At 41.7% G+C, this 19,199-nt stretch overlaps 1 protein-coding gene across 4 annotated transcripts in view; it reads left to right on the forward strand.

Moving 5' to 3' along the window:
- The window catches only part of zc3h18 (zinc finger CCCH-type containing 18), a 75,159-nt gene that overhangs the window by 47,221 nt on the left and 8,739 nt on the right, over positions 1–19,199 (forward strand). For 3 of the 4 annotated variants that reach the window (XM_061772792.1, XM_061772794.1, XM_061772793.1), the window contains exons 8-17: positions 703–817; positions 1,574–1,839; positions 10,332–10,514; positions 10,736–10,861; positions 13,285–13,377; positions 13,746–14,054; positions 15,259–15,375; positions 17,775–17,783; positions 17,996–18,204; positions 18,299–18,513. In XM_061772792.1, coding sequence (XP_061628776.1) covers positions 703–817; positions 1,574–1,839; positions 10,332–10,514; positions 10,736–10,861; positions 13,285–13,377; positions 13,746–14,054; positions 15,259–15,375; positions 17,775–17,783; positions 17,996–18,204; positions 18,299–18,513 — 1,642 coding nt within the window. The remainder of the gene's footprint in view (positions 1–702; positions 818–1,573; positions 1,840–10,331; positions 10,515–10,735; positions 10,862–13,284; positions 13,378–13,745; positions 14,055–15,258; positions 15,376–17,774; positions 17,784–17,995; positions 18,205–18,298; positions 18,514–19,199) is intronic. The other variant, XM_061772796.1, reaches the window with a different exon arrangement.

Here is a 19,199-nt window from a genome sequence, read left to right on the forward strand (position 1 = left end):
ACTTTAGTTTTCGTAGTTGAATAACTAAAAAGTTGTAAAATACATGATAATCATGTTTATTAATCGTGATTTCAATATCAATCCAAATAATCATGATTATTATTATTTTTTTCGCATAATCACCCAGGCACAGCACCTGGAAAGCAAACCCAAACAAACATGTCCCTCATATAAACTATACCACTCACCATAAATACATTGAAAATTTTACAGCGTATCCATATGAACAGTATTGGCAGTGATCGGCAGATCTCCCTCATGGATGATCGGTATCAGAATCTGCAGCATAAAACCATGATCAGAAGACCCCTACTAGGTACATTATTGTGATCGACCTTGAAAAGTTTGTTGTGCCAGAATCAACCAATAAATTAGAAATGAAACAGACAAGAAAAAACGTGATTTTGAATTTCCCTGTGTTATTTATGGAACAAGACTCTTCTTCAATGAGTAGCTATAATCCTCCTTTTTCCCCTTCTTAGTTAAAGTTAATGAGCAATCATATATTTGTTTAGTGTTTTATTTCTTTATAATGGTGTGTTTTCTCTTACGGCACCAATTAAGTTTGTAACCCGAGGTTCCACTGTACTGTGTTCATAAGGCAACAAAGGGTCCAGGGGTAATCAGTGAAGCGTTAAATCAAATCTAAATATATACCAATGTCTTTGTTGAGTCTGTTAAATTTCTGTATTCTATTTGCAGTGATCAATATGCTGATCCATACCATGACTATGAAATGGAGGCCCTATGGCGAGGTGGGCAGTATGAAAACTTCCGAGTGCAGTATACGGAAGCTCCTCTTCCTTACCACTATAATGTAAGTATCATCCATTCATGTATACAGGCTGTTCCTCTGCATCATGCTCACATAATGCTGGGGACTTTTTTTTTATTTATTACAATTTTTTTTTTGACTTGGTGGCTTATTGCAAATCCATCCATCCATCCATTTTCTTTACCGCTTCTCCTCACTAGAATCGCTGGTGTGCTGGAGCCTATCCCAGCTTTCTTTGGGTGAGAGGCAGGGTACACCCTGAACTGATCGCCAACCAATCGCAGTTATTTCAAATCATTCCTTTTATTTTATGCAAGGTACCACTTAAAAAACTCTCAAGGAACCTTTACCTTACAGTAATTGTATGACACGCATGACCAAAATTGTCAGGCCCTGGCCCACCTTTACCGAGCGTGCTAGAAGAGGAGAAGTGTACTGAATGTTAAAGAAAAATCAGGAAGGTTGCAATAAAAGTGTCATATCATGATGTGATGATATACGTAAACGTAATGAGGGCCAGATGTGTGCAAAGCAGTGTGAATGCAGTCTAATACAAGTTCACACCAAAGGGTGTTACTTCAACACTCGTCCACTGTGTGTGTGTGTGTGTGTGTGTGTGTTGGAGGGGGTTAGCTGTGAAAGCCTGACCAAAATTGACCTTTAAAGAAATTGTTTTTTTTTTGTTCAAGAAGGGCTGGAGATGTCAATCCCTGGGTGACTTGATAATTCCATAGATTGATTGTTAAAAATATTGAATGTATTACAAAATTGATTCCAATGATTTTGTTACCATTCCAGGAGCGTGAAAGGGAACGGGACCCTCGAGAGAGGCACAGAGATCGAGAACGGGAGCGAGATCATCGCGAGCGGGAGCGCCGGCAGAGGGAACGAGAGAGGGAGAGAGAGCGGGAGAAGGAGCGTATGAGGCGGAAAGAGGAGTGGGAGAGGGACAGGATAAAGCGAGATGAGAAGGAGAGACCGAAGATGCGTCCTCCTCGAGACATCCGGGAGAAGAAAGATGATAACAAACTCAAACCAGAGTCACCTTTAACTCTACCACCCAAGTAAGTAAGATTTCAACTTGATCAACCTCTCGTTTCTTCAAATACAAGGAAACAGTCATGGGGACTCGAGTAATTGTGACTCGAGTCACTGTTTTGATAACTTGTGACTTGGCAAAAAAAAAAAACCTTTAAAATCCTGAGACTTGGCTAGGGAGTTAAAGGCTCCGGACTTGACAATGATGACTTGAATGACTTAATGATACAATATAAAATTAATTACTTATGGTATGCAAACACGTGCTAGGAACGACACTGTTATGATTGGAGGATTACCTGTCAATCAGTTAAACCCCTCGTAGCATCCCCCTTTCATATCAGACAAAACCGTCATGTCAGACGGCGCAGGAGGGGTGCAGACATGCGGCTATAAAACTACAAATGTGATGCAGGGATCTCATTTGTAGGCTTTACACGATTTTTGGGGCCGATCAAGTTTTAAAAAAAAAAAACGATAACCGATCACCGATCCAATCCCAAAATTGAGCAATGTGTCTATATAAATGCCTTTTTCATTTACTGTATATACTTGTGTACTGTATACTGATTCCCAACCAGTGTGCTGTGGCACATTAGTCTGCCATGAGCAATCTTCAGGTGTGCCGTGGGAAATTATAAAATTTTACTTAAGTGCTCAAAAAATTATTCATTGACAAGAAATAATGTATCTTTGTTCTTCTATTCATGCCCGTGAGGCATAGTGACAGACAGAACAAATAAATGCTCTTCTATTAGATGGCAGGAAGTATACATGAATTACTGTGGATCCACTTTTTGTGACATTTTTGTTTGTTGGTGTGCCGTAAGATTTTCCAATTATAAAATATGTGCCTTCGCTCCATAAAGGTTGGAAATCACTGCTCGAGTCAGGTCGTTTCAGGTCAAACCAACATTACAACATGACAGAAATAATGGGAACTATCTTACTTTAGTTGAATTACTTTATTGTAATTAAATTACTTCGCACACACCGTAACTTTAAAGCATGATTCAACAGAACGGCGGCATATTTACGCACAACTGTTAGTGCTAGCACTAGCTTGCTAAGCTACATAAAGTTTTGTTACCTGCTTGCGAGCGCTATTGTATTAGAAGTACATGAACATACCGTATTTTCACGACCATAAGGCACACTTAAAAGTCTTAAATTTTCTCTAAAATAGACGGGGCGCGGCACGCCTTATGTGTGCACCGAGTTCCAAAATCTGTAAATGTTGTTGTGTGACGTTGATGAGCACACTGCTTGACTGACTGGGAGCATTTCCTGCCGACACGCTGCTTATATAGAGGAAAGGCGGACGTGACTGAGGACAGGGGGAAGGGTGCGCGAGAAAGAAGACGCTAAAGGCATGCCCCCAGTAGGTATATAGTGCGGGTATGTGCATTGTGCAAAACAACATCGGTTTGGCTAAGAACCCCCAAAAATGGCACCTATGAAGAGACATGCTTACGAAGCACAGTTTAAACTGCAAGCTGTCAGTTATGGGAGGAACATGGGAATCGTGCACCTGCAAGAGAATTCAAGATCAACGAATCCATGGTTCGCAAGTGGAGGAAGCAGGAAAACGAGCTTCGCCAAGTCAAGAAGACGAACCTGAGTTTCCGCGGAAACAAGGCGAGTTGGCCCGAGTTGGAAGACCAACTCGAGCAATGGATTAATGATCAAAGAACAGCCGGGAGAAGCGTCTCTACAGTCACCATTCAACTGAGGGCAATAACTCGGAGGTTGCCGTCATTCCGGAAGGCTTGACGAAGGAACTCCAACCGCTGGACATCAGTGTAAACAGGGCTTTCAAAGTGAAGTTGCGAGCGGCGTGGGAGCGATGGATGACAGATGGCAAACAAAGCTTTACTAAGACTAGGAGGCAGCGCCGGGCGAGTTACGGCACCATATGCAAATGTATTGTGTCTGCTTGCACTGTTGTCCGAGCTTTCACGAAAGCCGGCATCATTGCTAAACAGCCCCCCGGCAACGAGACTGACTCTGACAATGACGAGAGGGAACCCGGCATGTTTGTTGGAGAACTTGCCCAGCTGTTCATTTCGGATACAAAAGATGAGGACTTTGATGGATTTGTGGATGAGGATTGATCAAAAAATAACGTGAGTACATTGTTAAATACTTCAATAAAGTACAACCGAACTCACTATTTACATTGTTAAATACTTCAATAAAGTACAACCGAACTCAGTTTTGCTCCCACTGCCTTTTTAAAAACATTGTTTTAGCATGCATGCATGCTACCGTATGTTTTAAGCTAGCGTATGTTTTACCATGCCTGCGCCCAATAATACGGTGCGCCTCAGTATGTGTTAAATACAGAAATAGACCCCGTAACTGAGACTGCGCCTTTTAATATGGTCCGCCCTATGGTCGTGAAAATACGGTACCTGAAGCAAGCCTTAAATGAACGTAATTTCCCGAGCACCAGTGACCACCAGCACACGTTTTTCCCATTTGTTTTTTATTATTTTTTTAATTATAATACATACGTTCCGGGCATGTCCCACCGGGAGGAGACCCCGGAGATGACCCAGGACACGTTGGAGAGACTATGTCTTTCGGCTGGCCTGGGAACGCCTCGGGATCCCCCCGGAAGAGCTGGATGAAGTGGCTGGGGAGAGGGAGGTCTGGGCGTCCCTGCTAAAGCCAGTGCCCCCGCGTCCCGACCTCGGATAAGCGGTAGAAAATGGATGGATATTACACGCGTCACGGTGTCTTCACCACGGTAATGAGTGTATCTGGTCGCGTTTGAGTTGACAAGATAAAGCCCAGTGATCGTAAAAGATGGGATGCGGTGGTATCGGAATACAAGATTTTATTTGAGACAATTGCGAAAGACCAAATTTGTCTTGTAGTCTGATCCACGCATTACATGTTGTCTGTCTCAGACGTGTTGTCTGTCCCACACCGCCGACATGTTTTTGTTTTTTTAAATAACTTTAGTGGTTGTCAGATATTTACAGTACTATGTCAAAACACACACAACAAAGCTAAAATTAAACTAGCTATTGAATTCAAATATACTGTACACGATGGCGACGCGGAGTAAATGTCTTTTGCGGAGCCGATCAGTGACGTCATTGATCGGATCGGCGCATTATGACATTAAAGCTGATCAATATAAAATGCTAATTATCGGCCGATACCGGTCAGGTCTGTGTTAAGTCTACTCATTTGATGTGCGTCCAGCCTCTGAGACGCACAAAAATGAGCATTGAGGCATAAAACATGATCAATCTGCGTCCATTGACACAAAAACGCACAGTATTGCTTAACTACGGGTGTGTGTGTGGGTGTGGGTGTGGGTGCGGGTGGGTGGGTGCGGGTGCGTGCGTGCGTGTGGGTGTGGGTGTGTGTGGGTGCACGGGTTGCTGTGGTGCTTCAGCAAATCATTATGCATTAAAAGTACAAATCCTATGTTGGTGCTAGCCAATCAGAGGCAGAAGTCTCCGGACTTGATAAATTTTGTTGTTGTGTTCACAACACAGCGAGCCGCTGGCGGAACAACTTTGGCTCCGTAGATGCACACAACTGGGAAACCTTTGACAGCTAAGGAGCTAAACAGCTCGTTCTGGCTTGCTCGATTGTGGCGACATTGTTTAAAACAGGTCACTAACTGGGGGGACCACAGTCTGCGTCCGGACCCAGAAACAGTCACATACGGACCCACATCATAGCCAAAGAAGTTGAGTAAAAGACTGAGAAACATCAGAAAATAAAGCAAGAGAGAATTTGGAACAATCAGCGTCATTGTTGTTTATACTTCTCAGTGGCAAGTTCCCACTGGGAGCACTTATGAAAAGTGCATATACAGTGGGTACGGAAAGTATTCAGACTCCTTCTGTTATATTGCAGCCATTTGCTAAAATCATTTAAGTTAATTTTTTCCCCTCATTAATGTACACACAACACCCTGTTATTGAGAGAAAAAAACAGAATTGTTGAAATTTTTGCAGATTTATTTAAAAAGAAAAATTGAAATATCACACAGCCACAAGTATTCAGACCCTTTGCTGTGAGACTTGTATATTTAATTCGGGTGATGTCGATTTCTTCTGATCATCGTTGAGATGGTTCTATACCTTCATTGGAGTCAAGATGTGTTTGATTATACTGATTGGACTTGATTAGGAAAGCCACACACCTGTCTATATAAGACCTTACAGCTCACAGTGCATGTCAGAGCAAATGAGAATCACGAGGTCAAGGGAACTGCCTGAAGAGCTCAGATCTGGCCAAGGTTACAAAAAGATTTTTGCTGCACTTAAGGTTCCTAAGAGCACAGTGGCCTCCATAATCCTTAAATGGAAGACGTTTGGGACCACCAGAACCCTTCCTAGAACTGGTCGTCCGGCCAAACTGAGCAATCGGAGAAGAAGAGCCTTTGTGAGAGAGGTAAAGAAGAACCCAAAGATCACTGTGGCTGAGCTCCAGAGATGCAGTCGGGACATGGGAGAAAGTTCGAGAAGGTCAACCATCACTGCAGCCCTCCACCAGTCGGGGGATTATGGCAGAGTGGCCCGACGGAAGCCTCTCTTCAATGCAAGACACATGAAAGCCCACACGGAGTTTGCTAAAAAAACAACTGAAGGACTCCAAGATGGTGAGAAATAAGATTCTCTGGTCTTTTTTTATTTGCTGTTCTTTTGAAATGCAGCCCTACTTTAGTAAATAAGAGAACATTACACAGTTGTGCTTATACAGTGCCACCAGAGTATTCACACCCCTTCACATTTTCCACATTTTGGTATGTTCGACTTATTCTAAAGCTGTTTTGAGAACAGTTTTCTTTAAAAAAAAAAAAAAAAAAAAATTGACAAATATCCCATAATGACAAAGTAAAATCGTATTTTTAGACATTTGTGTAAAATGTTATTTTATTTTTTAAATAAACATTCAAAGAATATGTATATAAGTTCACACCCTTTGCTATGACGCTCAGGTACATCTGATTTCCACTGATCATCCTTGAGATGCTTCTACAACTTGAATGGAATCCCCCTGTGGTAAATTCAGTTGATTGAACATCATTTGGAATGGCATCCACTTGTCTATATAAGGTCTCATAGTTGGCACTGCATATCAGAGCAGAAACCAAACAATGAAGTCTAAGGAATTGTCTGCAGACCTCCAAGACTGGATAGTGTCAAGGCACAAATCTGGGGAAGGATACAAAAGAATTGAAGCAGCATTGAAGGTCCCGAAAAGCACCGTGGTCTCGATTATTCGGAAATGGAAGAAGTTAGGGACCACCGGGACCTTTCCTAGATCTCGTCGTCCGACTGAGCTGATTAACTGGGGAAGAAAGGCCTTGGTCAGAGAGGTGAACAAGAACCTGTTCCCTTGCGGAGATAGGAGAACCATCCAGAAGGTCAACCATTGTAAACGCACTCCACCAATCAGGCCTTTAGTAGAGTGGCCAGACGGAAGCCACTTCTCCCTTAAAGGCACATGGCAGCCCGCTTGGAGTTTGCCAAAAGGCACCTTAAGGATTCTCAGACCTGCAGAAACAAAATTCTCTGGTCTGATAAAACCAAAATAGAACTTTTTGGCCTGAATTGCAAGTGTCACATCTGGAAAAGAAGAGGCACTACTCATCACCTGGCTAACACCATCCCCACTGTGAAGCATGGTGGTGGCAGCATCCTGCTGTGGGGCTGTTTTTTGCTGCAGGAACTGGGCAACTAGTTCGCACAGAGGGCAAGATGACAGCTGCCAAATATAGAGGAATAATTCGAGAACTTGCTCCAGAATGCTCTTGAACTCAAACTAGGCCGTCGATTCACCTTCCAACACGAGAATGACCCAAAGCACGCAGCCAAGATAAAAAAGGAGTGGCTTCAGGAGAAGCCTGTGAATGTCCTCGAGTGCCCCAGCCAGAGCCCGGACTTTCCAAACATCTCTGGAAAGACCTAAAAATGGTTGTCCACCGACGCTGCCCATCCAACCTCACTGACCTTGAGAGGCTCTGCAAAGAAGAATGAGAGAAAATGCCGCAAAACAGGTGTGCCAAGCTCGTAGAGACATACCCAAGAAGACTTGAGGCTGTGATTGCTGCCAAAGGTGCTTCAACCAAATATTAAGCCAAGGGTGTGAATACATATGTACTAATTGTTTTTTTTTTTTTTTTTTTTTTTAATATAAAAGAAAACTACTCAAATCAGCTTTAGAATAAGTCTGTAACATAGCAAAACATGGAAAAAGTGAAGGGGTGTGAATACTTTCTGGTGGCACTGTATGTTTGATTCCCAGAGCAGAATTTGTAAGATGTCTACAATTCTTTATTATGCTCTAATATCATTATATCAGTGGCATTACAAAAATACATCAACAGTGCTATCGTTTATCATGAAGGTTTTTGGGAAACTATATTGTTCTAAAAAATTTGCTATCGTGCCAAGCCTAAACACAATATATTGAAAGAGAGCAAGACCAATGGAAAACAAAAATGTTGTACCAACAGTATAGAAGAGAATAACAACTGCAGTAAGAATCTGCAATATAGCGGGACCGCGAAGCAAAAACCGTGACGTCGCTGAGGATTACTGTATTTGTATTCAGTGATGATAAATTGTAAGGATTCATTGATTCCATGATATGTACATCCCGGGAATCACATAGTCTCAAGTGTAAAATAATCTATGGTGATGTAAAACGGACACCCAGGCTACAGCATCAAACTTTGTCATTTGAAGAAGCCTTCCTGTGTCCTACCCTGCGAAAATCAAATGCAGTGTGTAAGCGCCATTAGGTTTCATTCAGCTGTGTGCGTCAATGACAAGTAGCGACACATAAGTGGACTGTTTGCTTTGTTAGCATTAGCCATTGTATTATCCGTTGCACCAGAATGACTGATTAGTGTTTTATGTGATTTTAGTGAAAGTTCCCGTGTATCAATAACTAAGCTGATTGAATCCCCCACTGGGAGTGGTGCACTTTGCCTTTTAGAATTAGAACATAATAAAGGAAGTGCTATGTTACCTCTGTTAATGTTGCTAACAAAACAGCATTATTGATAGATACCATTTCTAAGTGCTCATTTGACTTATTGTTATTCAGCCTGTGAAGTGTGAAGCCCTTGAGTAATAGGACAGAAGTTAAAAAAAAAAAAAAGTGTTTTTAACACCATCCTGACAGGACTCTAGTTTTATTCAACCATTTAATTTGTCAAAATAGAAATTACCTTTTAGTTTATTTTTTTGTTGTTTTTATTGAAAAGGACATTGTTTTGAAAGACTACAGTATTATCGCATGTGGCCTGACTGACCTCAATGAATGGACCTTTTTGACTCATTGGAAAAATTCTTTGTGACCGTTTAAGATTTGTATTTGAGTATTGTGAAGTAAATTAAATCACTGTGCTGTGCATAATCACACAAACATGATGCAATGTTTGCTTTAGCCTTTATAACCGACTTCCTCTCAAATCCTCACTTCAGACTGGATTATGCTTTTCCTGAAGCATCATAAAGTAAGTTAATTAACTTGATGAGCTTTGAAAACATCATTGTTCCCAGTTGTTTACGTGCTTTATTTACGTTTCATTTGATAAGGCCCGAGCAAATGAAATGCTTCATCAAGTGGGCTGGTGCTAAAAATAACTTGAGATTCTATTTTTAGTTCTAGTATCACAGTCTGGTGAATCATCTATTTGCTCTTGCATCACACTTGTGAAATTTATCATTCATCTAAGTTATTTATTTAGTATGCACAAGACAATATGTATGCTTATCTGCGGTGGATGAGATAATTAGCAACTCAAGCTAGTTTAGATTTAAAGTCTTCCTTGTTTAGTGTGGTGCTAAGCTTAAATGGGCATTTGTACAAATCAACCAAAACATATAAAAAAAAGCTTTATTACTTTCCATACAGTAGTCCAAGCGTTTGAAACAACAGTGGGGGTATCCCCCGTACATTTTTCATTCCCTCTGATCAGTGTTTAGGTTTTTGCATTACTGAAGTTAAACAGACTTTAAACAGAAATAAACTCAAAAGCCCCGTTATGTGATGACCTGTTGTTCGTCGTTGGTTGTTAACGTGCCACATAATAACGCGTTTAAGATTTTCAAGAAGGGCATGATTGCCTTGTTTTTAAATCAGTATTCTGATCCTTAGTGCTGTCACGGCAGTAGTGTGCGAAGGTGTGAAATTGACTCCAATTGTTGACAAGGTGCCATTCATTCATTCGTTGTGGTTGGTTTTGCATTTGATGATCTATCTGGAATTTATCCTGGCAATTACGGTACATGGCACTGTGTCGCTTGTGAATATCCATTCTTAAGTTAATTTTATTTAACTTGTCAACAAATTAACATATACCACCTTGTATTTGCAATTATCCAACTTAATTGAAAATGAGTAATTTGTTCAAAAATGTAAAAACAAAACAATTATTTCCTGTATCAATCAAGTAAGAAACACTGAAAGCAGTCAGTCCTTTTACACTGACACGTGTCTTATCAGACATTATGGATGTCTTCCATCTTTTCAGCCGACCAATGGAGCATCCCACGAAGAAAGAGCTTGTTCCACTAATGAGACAACCAGATGAGTGGAAGGACCCTTGGCGTCGGTCAAAATCCCCTAGGAGAAGATCCGGACTGGGCTCCCCACCTCGAGGTCGTCGGCGAAATCGTCGTTCTGGTTCTTCTGTTTCTCTGTCACACTCTTCCCGGTATGTGCACCTGCAAGTCACCATACATTATCATGATTAAAACCCTCTTTATATCTGATGTATAGCTTGTGATTCCCCCTGTCCCAAAACAAGTCCACTAAATGAGTTTCTTTTACAGCACTCTAAATTTCAGGCAATGTCCCTGTATCTTTGTTTCTGTCTTAGTTTTATTTCTTCTTTTAACCTAATCTAGAAAATATTACATTGTTTGTCTGCTACAGGTCTTCGTCTCGCTCTTCATCCTACACAGGCTCTGGGTCGTCTCATTCCCAAAGCCGCTCCACCTCGTTAAGCTCCTACTCCAGCCACTCCTCCCATCGCAGCTCGTTCAGTGGGAGCCGCTCTAGGTTTGTTTGCATTTAAACTACCAGTCGCTCACATAAAGTGCTTATTGATAAATTTCACTTTGTGCATGTTGTCACTCATAGTAATTTTCTCCTTTTGATGTAAAATATAGCTCACTGAGATCCAAGGCCCCACTGCGCCTTTTGAATAATTTTGTGCGTATTCTGTGCCGCTTTATTTCCACTGCAGAGTTTAAAACGGTTAACCTATTCCTTTTATTTAATGCTTACTAAAATAGGCTTACCTACATAAATATGATTCACATTAGGTCAAAAAGTCTTATCCAGTCATATTCCTTGCAGACATTTAGTTTGCCTTATGCCCGGTGCACACAGAGAGAAATGTGAATCAGAAGAAGAAGAAACTTTGAGTTCATATTCGATCACATCAGGCTTTTTCGTGAACATATTAAAATTGCAACCCATTACTGCTTTTTCTACCTATAAAATATTTGTATACTTAGGCCCATGTAATCTCATTCTGAACAAGAAGGGATCAATAATGCCTCTGTCTCATCAAATCTTGACAAGTGCAATTCCTTTTTCACCTGAGTCAGTAAATCTTCATTGGACTATCTCCAGTCATTTTAAGAATGCTGCCACTCTGTTTTAGTCTAGATCCCAAATGTTCAGCTACATCCCTCCCCTTTTGTCGTCCTTGCACTGGCGCCCTGTTCATGTATGAATCCGGTACAAAATGTTAACATTCAATTTACAGATCCTTGAATGGTCAGGCTCCTCCATACTTGGTGGATTTGGTATGACTGCCTATTGCTCATACAAAATAAACTGAAGATGATAGAGCCTTGCAGTCAATTGTCCTCAAATTGTGGGATCCACTTCCCTTTGAGTTGTCTGTTTCGGTCTGTGCCTAAAATCAGTAGGACTCAATTGTTTTGGTTAGGTTTTTAAAAAAAACAAATTTTTAGATTACATTTGTTGGATTTTTTTTATTTTTTATTTTTTTTATCTTAACTGTAAAATGTCGTCTTTCAGTATGTTATATATGTACTGAATTACTATGTGAAGCACTTTGTGAGTCTTATGTGAAACGTGCTATAAATCAAATGTACTTTATGGGCGCACTGACAATATAAACATGGGGAAACGATCCCCATCTTCAGACTCACATAACACATCCCTCGCAAGGACTATTGTTAAAACTTCTTGTTCGATTTAGCCATTTTTATTTAACTAATAAACAAACCATGTTCAACATAAATGAATTCACCTTAACATATTTCAGTATTTTCTGTAGCGAACTAAACAGTATTACAAAATCCCAAAAATGTGGGCTATTGATGGCAAATGAGATTTTTCAATGTGCACACAAAAAATTAATTTAATGTTGCAAAGTCAACCACAGGTAAGTCCTCAAAATTATGAAAGTTTTTTAATTCAGTGAGAAATGAAAAGCAAACTTATTTTAAAAAGGGGTTGCCCTGAAAGGGTAACGTGGGTCCCCCTTCCCATGGGCTCACCACCTGTGGGAGGGGCCATAGGGGTCAGGTGCAGTGTGAGCTGGGCCGTGGCCGAATGCGGGGACCTTGGCGATCCGATCCCCGGCTACAGAAGCTGGCTCTAGGGACGTGGAATGTCACCTCTCTGGCAGGGAAGGAGCCCGAACTGGGGTGTGAGGTCGAGAAGTTCTGATTAGATATAGTCGGACTCGCCTCCACACATAGCTTGGGCTCTGGTACCATTCCTCTTGAGAGGGGTTGGACTCTATTCCACTCTGAAGTTGCCCACGGTGAGAGGCGCCGAGCAGGTGTGGCTATACTTATTGCCCCCTGGCTCGGCGCCTGTACGTTGGGGTGGACGACAGAGTAGCCTCCCTCCGCCTTCGGGTGGGGGGACGGGTCCTGACTGTTGTTTGTGCCTATGCACCAAACAGCAGTTCAGAGTACCCACCCTTTTTGGAGTCCTTGGAGGGGGTGCTGGAGAGCGCTCCCGCTGGGGACTAAATTTTTCTGCTGGGGGACTTCAATGCTCACGTGGGCAATGACAGTGAGACCTGGAAGGGCGTGATTGGGAGGAACGCCCCCCCCCCCATTAGAACCCGACCGGTGTTCTGTTATTGGACTTATGTGCTCGTCACGGATTGTCCATAACAAACACCATGTTCAAGCATAAGGGTTGTCCACACGTGCACTTGGCACCAGGACATCCTAGGTCGCAGTTCGATGATCGACTTTGTGGTCGTGTCATCTGACTTGCGGCCGAATGTCTTGGACACCCGGATGAAGAGAGTGGCGGAGCTGTCAACTGATCACCACCTGGTGGTGAGTTGGCTCCGATGGTGGGATGCCCTGATTTATTTTGAGCAATCGATATACAAGCATAATTGTTTATTTTCAGGTTAAAAATATATAAATGGGTGTACTACATTGACTTTAGTCTTGTTGGCTGCTTAATTATTGATTCAGGTCAAGATCATTCTCCTCGTCCCCCTCACCAACTCCCGCTCTGCCGAAGAATGCCAAGAATAAACCAGACCTTCCTCCAATGCTTGCTAAAGGGTAAATCAAACTGCATGGTATTTCTTGGCGGTAATATTTGATTGACTTAATCAAATATATCAGGCCAGACATCAAAGTCATGTTTATTCCTCAAAACACATTTTCCTACCCCTACTTCAAAACTGTCGTGTGTTCTGTCAAGCAACCAGGAAGTATAGAGCTCCTCACTGCTCGGTCTCTCAAACCACACAAACTTTGCATATTGTCTTTTGGGGTTTTGATTTAGCAATTTAAAATACAGGGTTAAAGTCTTTTTAATTAATGAAAATGTAGTTGTAACATCAGGTATTCTTTTTGATAATTTTTAGTTTGTTTGCCCTATGTTGTCCTAAATGTTTAGAAATGTGGACCTTTCTCCCTCTCCATAGCATGCCATTGAAGCAGGGTGCTGTGCCCACTCCACGTAGAGATAAACCGCCCATGAAGAAAGCTCAGACTCCACCACCACCTAGTGGGCCAATGACCAGGCCTTTCAAACCCTTGCCCGAGGGAGGAAAGCCTCCCACTAATCTTCGGGAGACCGGAGGAATAGTTGTGGGGGCCGGTGGTGATGTTAGTGCTGGTACTGCTGGTGGTGGTGGTGTAATGGTGAGACAACTACCTTCCAGGGAACCTGGGAAGCCTCCCAACCAGAGGGAAGGAAGGCAGAAAGAACGGGAGCAGCATCCTCCTCGAAGGTAGGCACTAATTTAATGTCAGTATAAATCTTGCTTTATTTAGTTTCTACCGCACTGTCCTGTAGGCAATATGGTTATATAAAAAAAGTCTTGTTGCTGCAGCAAACTATAATTGACTGCGTGCCTGAGTATTTGTTGGTTAGATGGGCTCTTTTATACTTTTTGTGACCTGCAAAAATGTGAGTAATGATCCCCCCCACCCATCCTTAATTGTCTATAGATGCCACAACAAGATATTACCAAAATACTACTTTTATAGAAGCCATGGCTTTTGCCGGTTTTATAGGTCCTCCCCTAATGTCAACATAAATCCTTGGGACCAATATTTCGCCAAAGGGGTACTTTTGTTCGACCAAGCTTTTGCAAAATCTTGTGGCATTTTAGGGCATTTCAGAAAGAGAACAAAAACAGCAACTAGGCAAGTTTTCAGCTGATAACAGTGGATAGTGATGTAGTGAATATAGTGAAGATAGTAAGTGAATAGGTGAATTCGCGAGTAACTAATCGGAAATAGGTGTGGGAAAACTGTACAAATGTACCTACTACCGACATACGCCGTTTCAAGGTTACAAATGGGACACAATGAACTCGATTGCACAAGAAGGCATGCTCAGTTGATGCTAGATTTAATTTTTCATTTGATTGTTGTTTATTTAGGGGGGCTGTGGCTCAGTAGGTAGAGTGGCTTGTCCAGTGACCGTTCGAATCCCAGCTACAACTGTCTGCATGTCGAAGTGTCCTTGGGCAAGACACTGAACCCTAATTTGCTCCCAGTGGGGCTGGCAGCTGCCTTGCATGGCATCAGCCGCCCATTGGTGTATGAATGTGTGTGAGTGGGTGAATGTGAGGCTTTGTAAAGCGCTTTGGGAACTGTGATGGTGTAGATAAAAGCGCTATATATGTGTAATCCATTTATTTATGGCCAAGATGCCTAGTTTTTCAAACAAATATTTGCTGTAATTATGACTTTTGTACTGCATTTGGGGTTGGTCAGTGGTAGACTGCAGCAAGTATTGAACTCCTTTCTAAATCATGGACCCCCTCTATTAGCTTTTTAGTAAGTTGGACAAAATCATATTTTACTATTCAGACAGTCAACAAATGAATATTAATTAAGATTTAGTTGTTTACTGTTCATATCTGATAAATGGTCATTTATTCTGTGTCGTCAGTTCTCTTTTCTTCACGGTCGCTTCTCTTTTAGGCGGACTGTAAGTGGGAGTGGGAGTGGAAGTGGCAGTAGTTACTCGGGCTCAAGCTCGAGGTCCAGATCCTCTTCAAACTCCCTGTCACATTCACGTTCTGGATCCAGAAAATCCAAGTACGTGGGCACCTTTCAACAAACCTTTTGTTGCATGTATATATAATTGTCCAAAACACGGTTTGTTTGTTTTTAATTATTATTATTTTTGTAATTGGTACTAGTAATAATAGTAGTAGTAGTATCATTAGTATTTATGATGTTAATGATCAGGTTCCCAATTTAACACAGCTAAGTTAGCAATGCAAATCCAACAACTTTTATTTGGCCAAGCTATAATTTTATCATGTTGCTTGCTTTACGTGCAATGAAAATGTTTGTTTACTGAACCCACAAAATAAAATGCCAAAATATACATTTTTTAAAAAATCATGAGTTGAGCTATGTGGCTAGCAAGTAGTGATGGGCCGAACAACACTGGTGCGTCAGCACTGTGCCACCAAGCACGCAAGAGTGAAACCCCGTATTGGTTTAAGAAAAAAAAATAAAAATCATGTGACCGATACAGGAAGTGTGCCGTTTGGATGTGCCGTGCCAAATTGTGTTTATAAGGAAATAAACTGTGTCGACGTTGCGGATTTGCTGGATGGAGTTGTGCTGTTGCTGTTGGATTTTTGCTTGCCCTCACCTTGTTCCACTGACTTCATGGATCGTTCCAAGAAGTTTACCCCAGTCTGGAATAATCTTTTGATGCCAAATAAGGTAAATATTTTTCCCTTTAGGCGTTGTTTACTGTTAGTTTTTTAATTAAATATGTTTGTACTCTGCGGCACGGTGGACGACTGGTTAGAGCGTCTGCCTGGTTAGAGCGTCTGCCTCACAGTTCTGAAGACTGGGGTTCAATTCCCGGCCCCGCCTGTGTGGAGTTTGCATGTTCTCCCCGTGCCTGCGTGGGTTTTCTCCCGGCATTCCGGTTTCCTCCCACATCCCAAAAAACATGCATGGTAGGTTGATTGAAGACTGTAAATTGCCCGTAGGTGTGAACGTGAGTGTGAATGGTTGTTTGTTTATATGTGCCCTGTGATTGGCTGGCAACAAGTTCATACTTGTGTGAGTACCTCAGGTATGTTGAAATTCTCACATAAAATTAGAATTTTCAAAAATAGTTTACTACACACAAAAGGCTTTGTGTGACTGTAATATTGTTTGTAAAAATTACAGTCCTTTAATAAGCTTTTAACAAAATATTTCCTTTGGCTTGCAGTTCCTAACAAGCAAGCAGTGGATGAGGCTGTGGTCAACATGATCATCACAGACTGACAGCCATTCACCATTGTTGCAAAGGAGGGATTCAGGGAGCTCCTGAAGCTTATCAACTCGCACTTAAATTTTTATGCTCACCATCTTCATCTGTACCCTGTGAAAGAGTTTTTTATTTAACGCAGGGAAACTGGTGTCTAAGAGGAGAAATCGGCTTGGAGCAAAGAGACTTCAAAAACTTTTGTTCAATAAAAATGCATAAATGAATCAATTTTTAGTCTTTTATTTTGTATGATTGAACACTTAAGTTAACAAAATTCCATACGTTAAAAATTGTAACTGAATTTTATTACAAATTTGCTATATTTTACATACCAACTCATTTTATCATTTACACAAACAAGGTTTTAAGCACATTTTAAACTTTTCTCACAGACAACTCAGCAAACAAATTGAGTAAATTAAATTATACAATGATGAGCTCATATTTTAAGTGAAGGACTAGCGATTAAATATTATTTCACAGGCTGATGTTGGGTTTGCAGCATGTAAGCTTTTCCATCTTATTTTCATTTTGTTTACCTGCAATGATTTTAGAACTACTGCAGGGGTCACTATTGAGGGACCACCACAGTGTCAATGGAGTGCCGACACAGTTTGTGTAGTGTGTCAATACACTCCTTGAGGTGTCATCATCCCATCACTACTAGCAAGTAATCCTGCTGGAAAAAGATAGAAACATTGTGTGAGGACATGATGAGAAATCCTACTAAGGAAAGCCGTAACGTTTAAACAATGCACAGTTGCTTTGAATGCAGCCAAATTGCACAAACCATAGATGTGACAGAACCCAAGGCATTAGAGAGCCATGCTTTCATGTTATTTCATGTCAAAAAATCGTGACCCTGAGCATCCGCTCGTCACAGGAGTAAGCGAGACTCTTCCAATTGTATGCTTTCAATGTACAGTTGTAACCTTTAACATTGAACAAAATCCATTGTCCTGGTCAATCTTTTCTCCTTGAGGTGAGAAAATAGAAATAATCTGTTCCAGGGGACAAACTTTATTTGCAAGAATATTTTTAGGCAAGGTTTAAACATTCTTACGCTGTCATACAAGTGTAGAATGAATGATTCAGCTTTTTGAGTTTGTGTACCGAAACTAGAAGCACTCTTACTGTCTTTGTTTGTAAATACCACCAAACATTAATTTAGTAATCTCTCTTGTTTCCACATGTTTGTTCTTGGGAAACCTCTCAGGAAATCCAGGTACGATTATGATTTATATTGTGTGTTAAAGGAAATGCCGTTATGTTTGTGCCTACAAAGACAGTGTCTTCTGTCAAGTAAAAATGCACACGTGCTTGTGTCAACATGCGGGCGTGTTGCGCAGTGTGCGAATGCTTGTCCTTTCCACATAACTGAAGCAATCGCATGTGAGAGTTAGGAACTCTTAGATAACCGACTTTTTCCTACCACAGGTCTTTGAGTGTGAGCAGTGTATCATCAGTATCATCGGGTTCATCGAGCAGCAGTTCCGTGCGGAGTGCAGACTCTGATGACATGTATGCTGACCTGGCGAGCCCCGTTTCCTCGGCCAGCACTCGCTCACCTACGCCAGGCCACCCCCGGAAAGAGCGGGCAGTCCCCCCTAGGGACCGACCGCCACAGAACAGAGACAAGAACAGAGGTCAGTGTGTTTGTAACGCGTTGTGATGACAATGGAAAATTCGATGCAGAATGTGCCTGTACAGAACTTTCACTCATGTGGTTCGTTATCATAGAGAGGCTGGTGAAGAAAGACGAAACCTTAAGGGAGGATCGCAGGAAGATGAATCCATCCGGTGGCCCACCCAGAGGAGGTAACCCCATGCCTAGACCAGTCCCTGGAAGCAGAGGGGGTCACTCTGCACACCATCCTGCTGGAAATATGCCCCCACCAGGAAACTATGGAGGTTCCAGTTCCCATAAAGACATCAAACTCACCCTTCTCAACAAGGTAATTGTTTTTGGATGATTTTACGTTCATCTCCATATACAGTAGTACCATGACTTATGAGTGCCCCAGCATGGGAGTTTTTCGAGCTCAAGCATCTTCAGATACGCCGCTACTTGAGCAAGTGGAAAAAATGGAGCGATGCAGTCTCCTATGCGCTTTCAGCCATTTATTGAACAGGGCAAGCAGTCAAACACAAATATAAAATAAAAATACTCGCAAGAATTATGGAGTAGGCAGCTCACACTCCCCAACCTGACTGACCCTAGGCTCTTGACATCACACTCCAGGCCACACATTTGTAAAACAGAAGGACTAGGGCTGTCAATTGATGATTTTTTTTTTTATTAGATTAATCACACTTGAATTTAGATTAATCACAGGTGTCAAATACACCACACACAGTACCACATTTGTACCAACCACGCCAGTCGGCGTCACCTCACTTTGCACTGACATAAGCATTGACCTGATCACTGACCTTATAGCAACCTGTGCCGCATTTCAGATATCCAGCCGCGGTTAAAGGAGAGTGTGTCAGGGCTCTACACTAACTTTTACTCGTAGCTGGTGCGACCAACTTTTTCATTTGGTCGCACCCTTTTTTGAGTTCGTACAGCATGACCATGCCATACCATAGTTTCATATGAAGTAAAGATTGACAGTGACTCGAGATTAAGCTTTACACG

Source organism: Phyllopteryx taeniolatus, chromosome 5 (genome assembly GCF_024500385.1).
Source record: "Phyllopteryx taeniolatus isolate TA_2022b chromosome 5, UOR_Ptae_1.2, whole genome shotgun sequence".
Classification (NCBI taxonomy): Eukaryota; Metazoa; Chordata; class Actinopteri; order Syngnathiformes; family Syngnathidae; genus Phyllopteryx; species Phyllopteryx taeniolatus.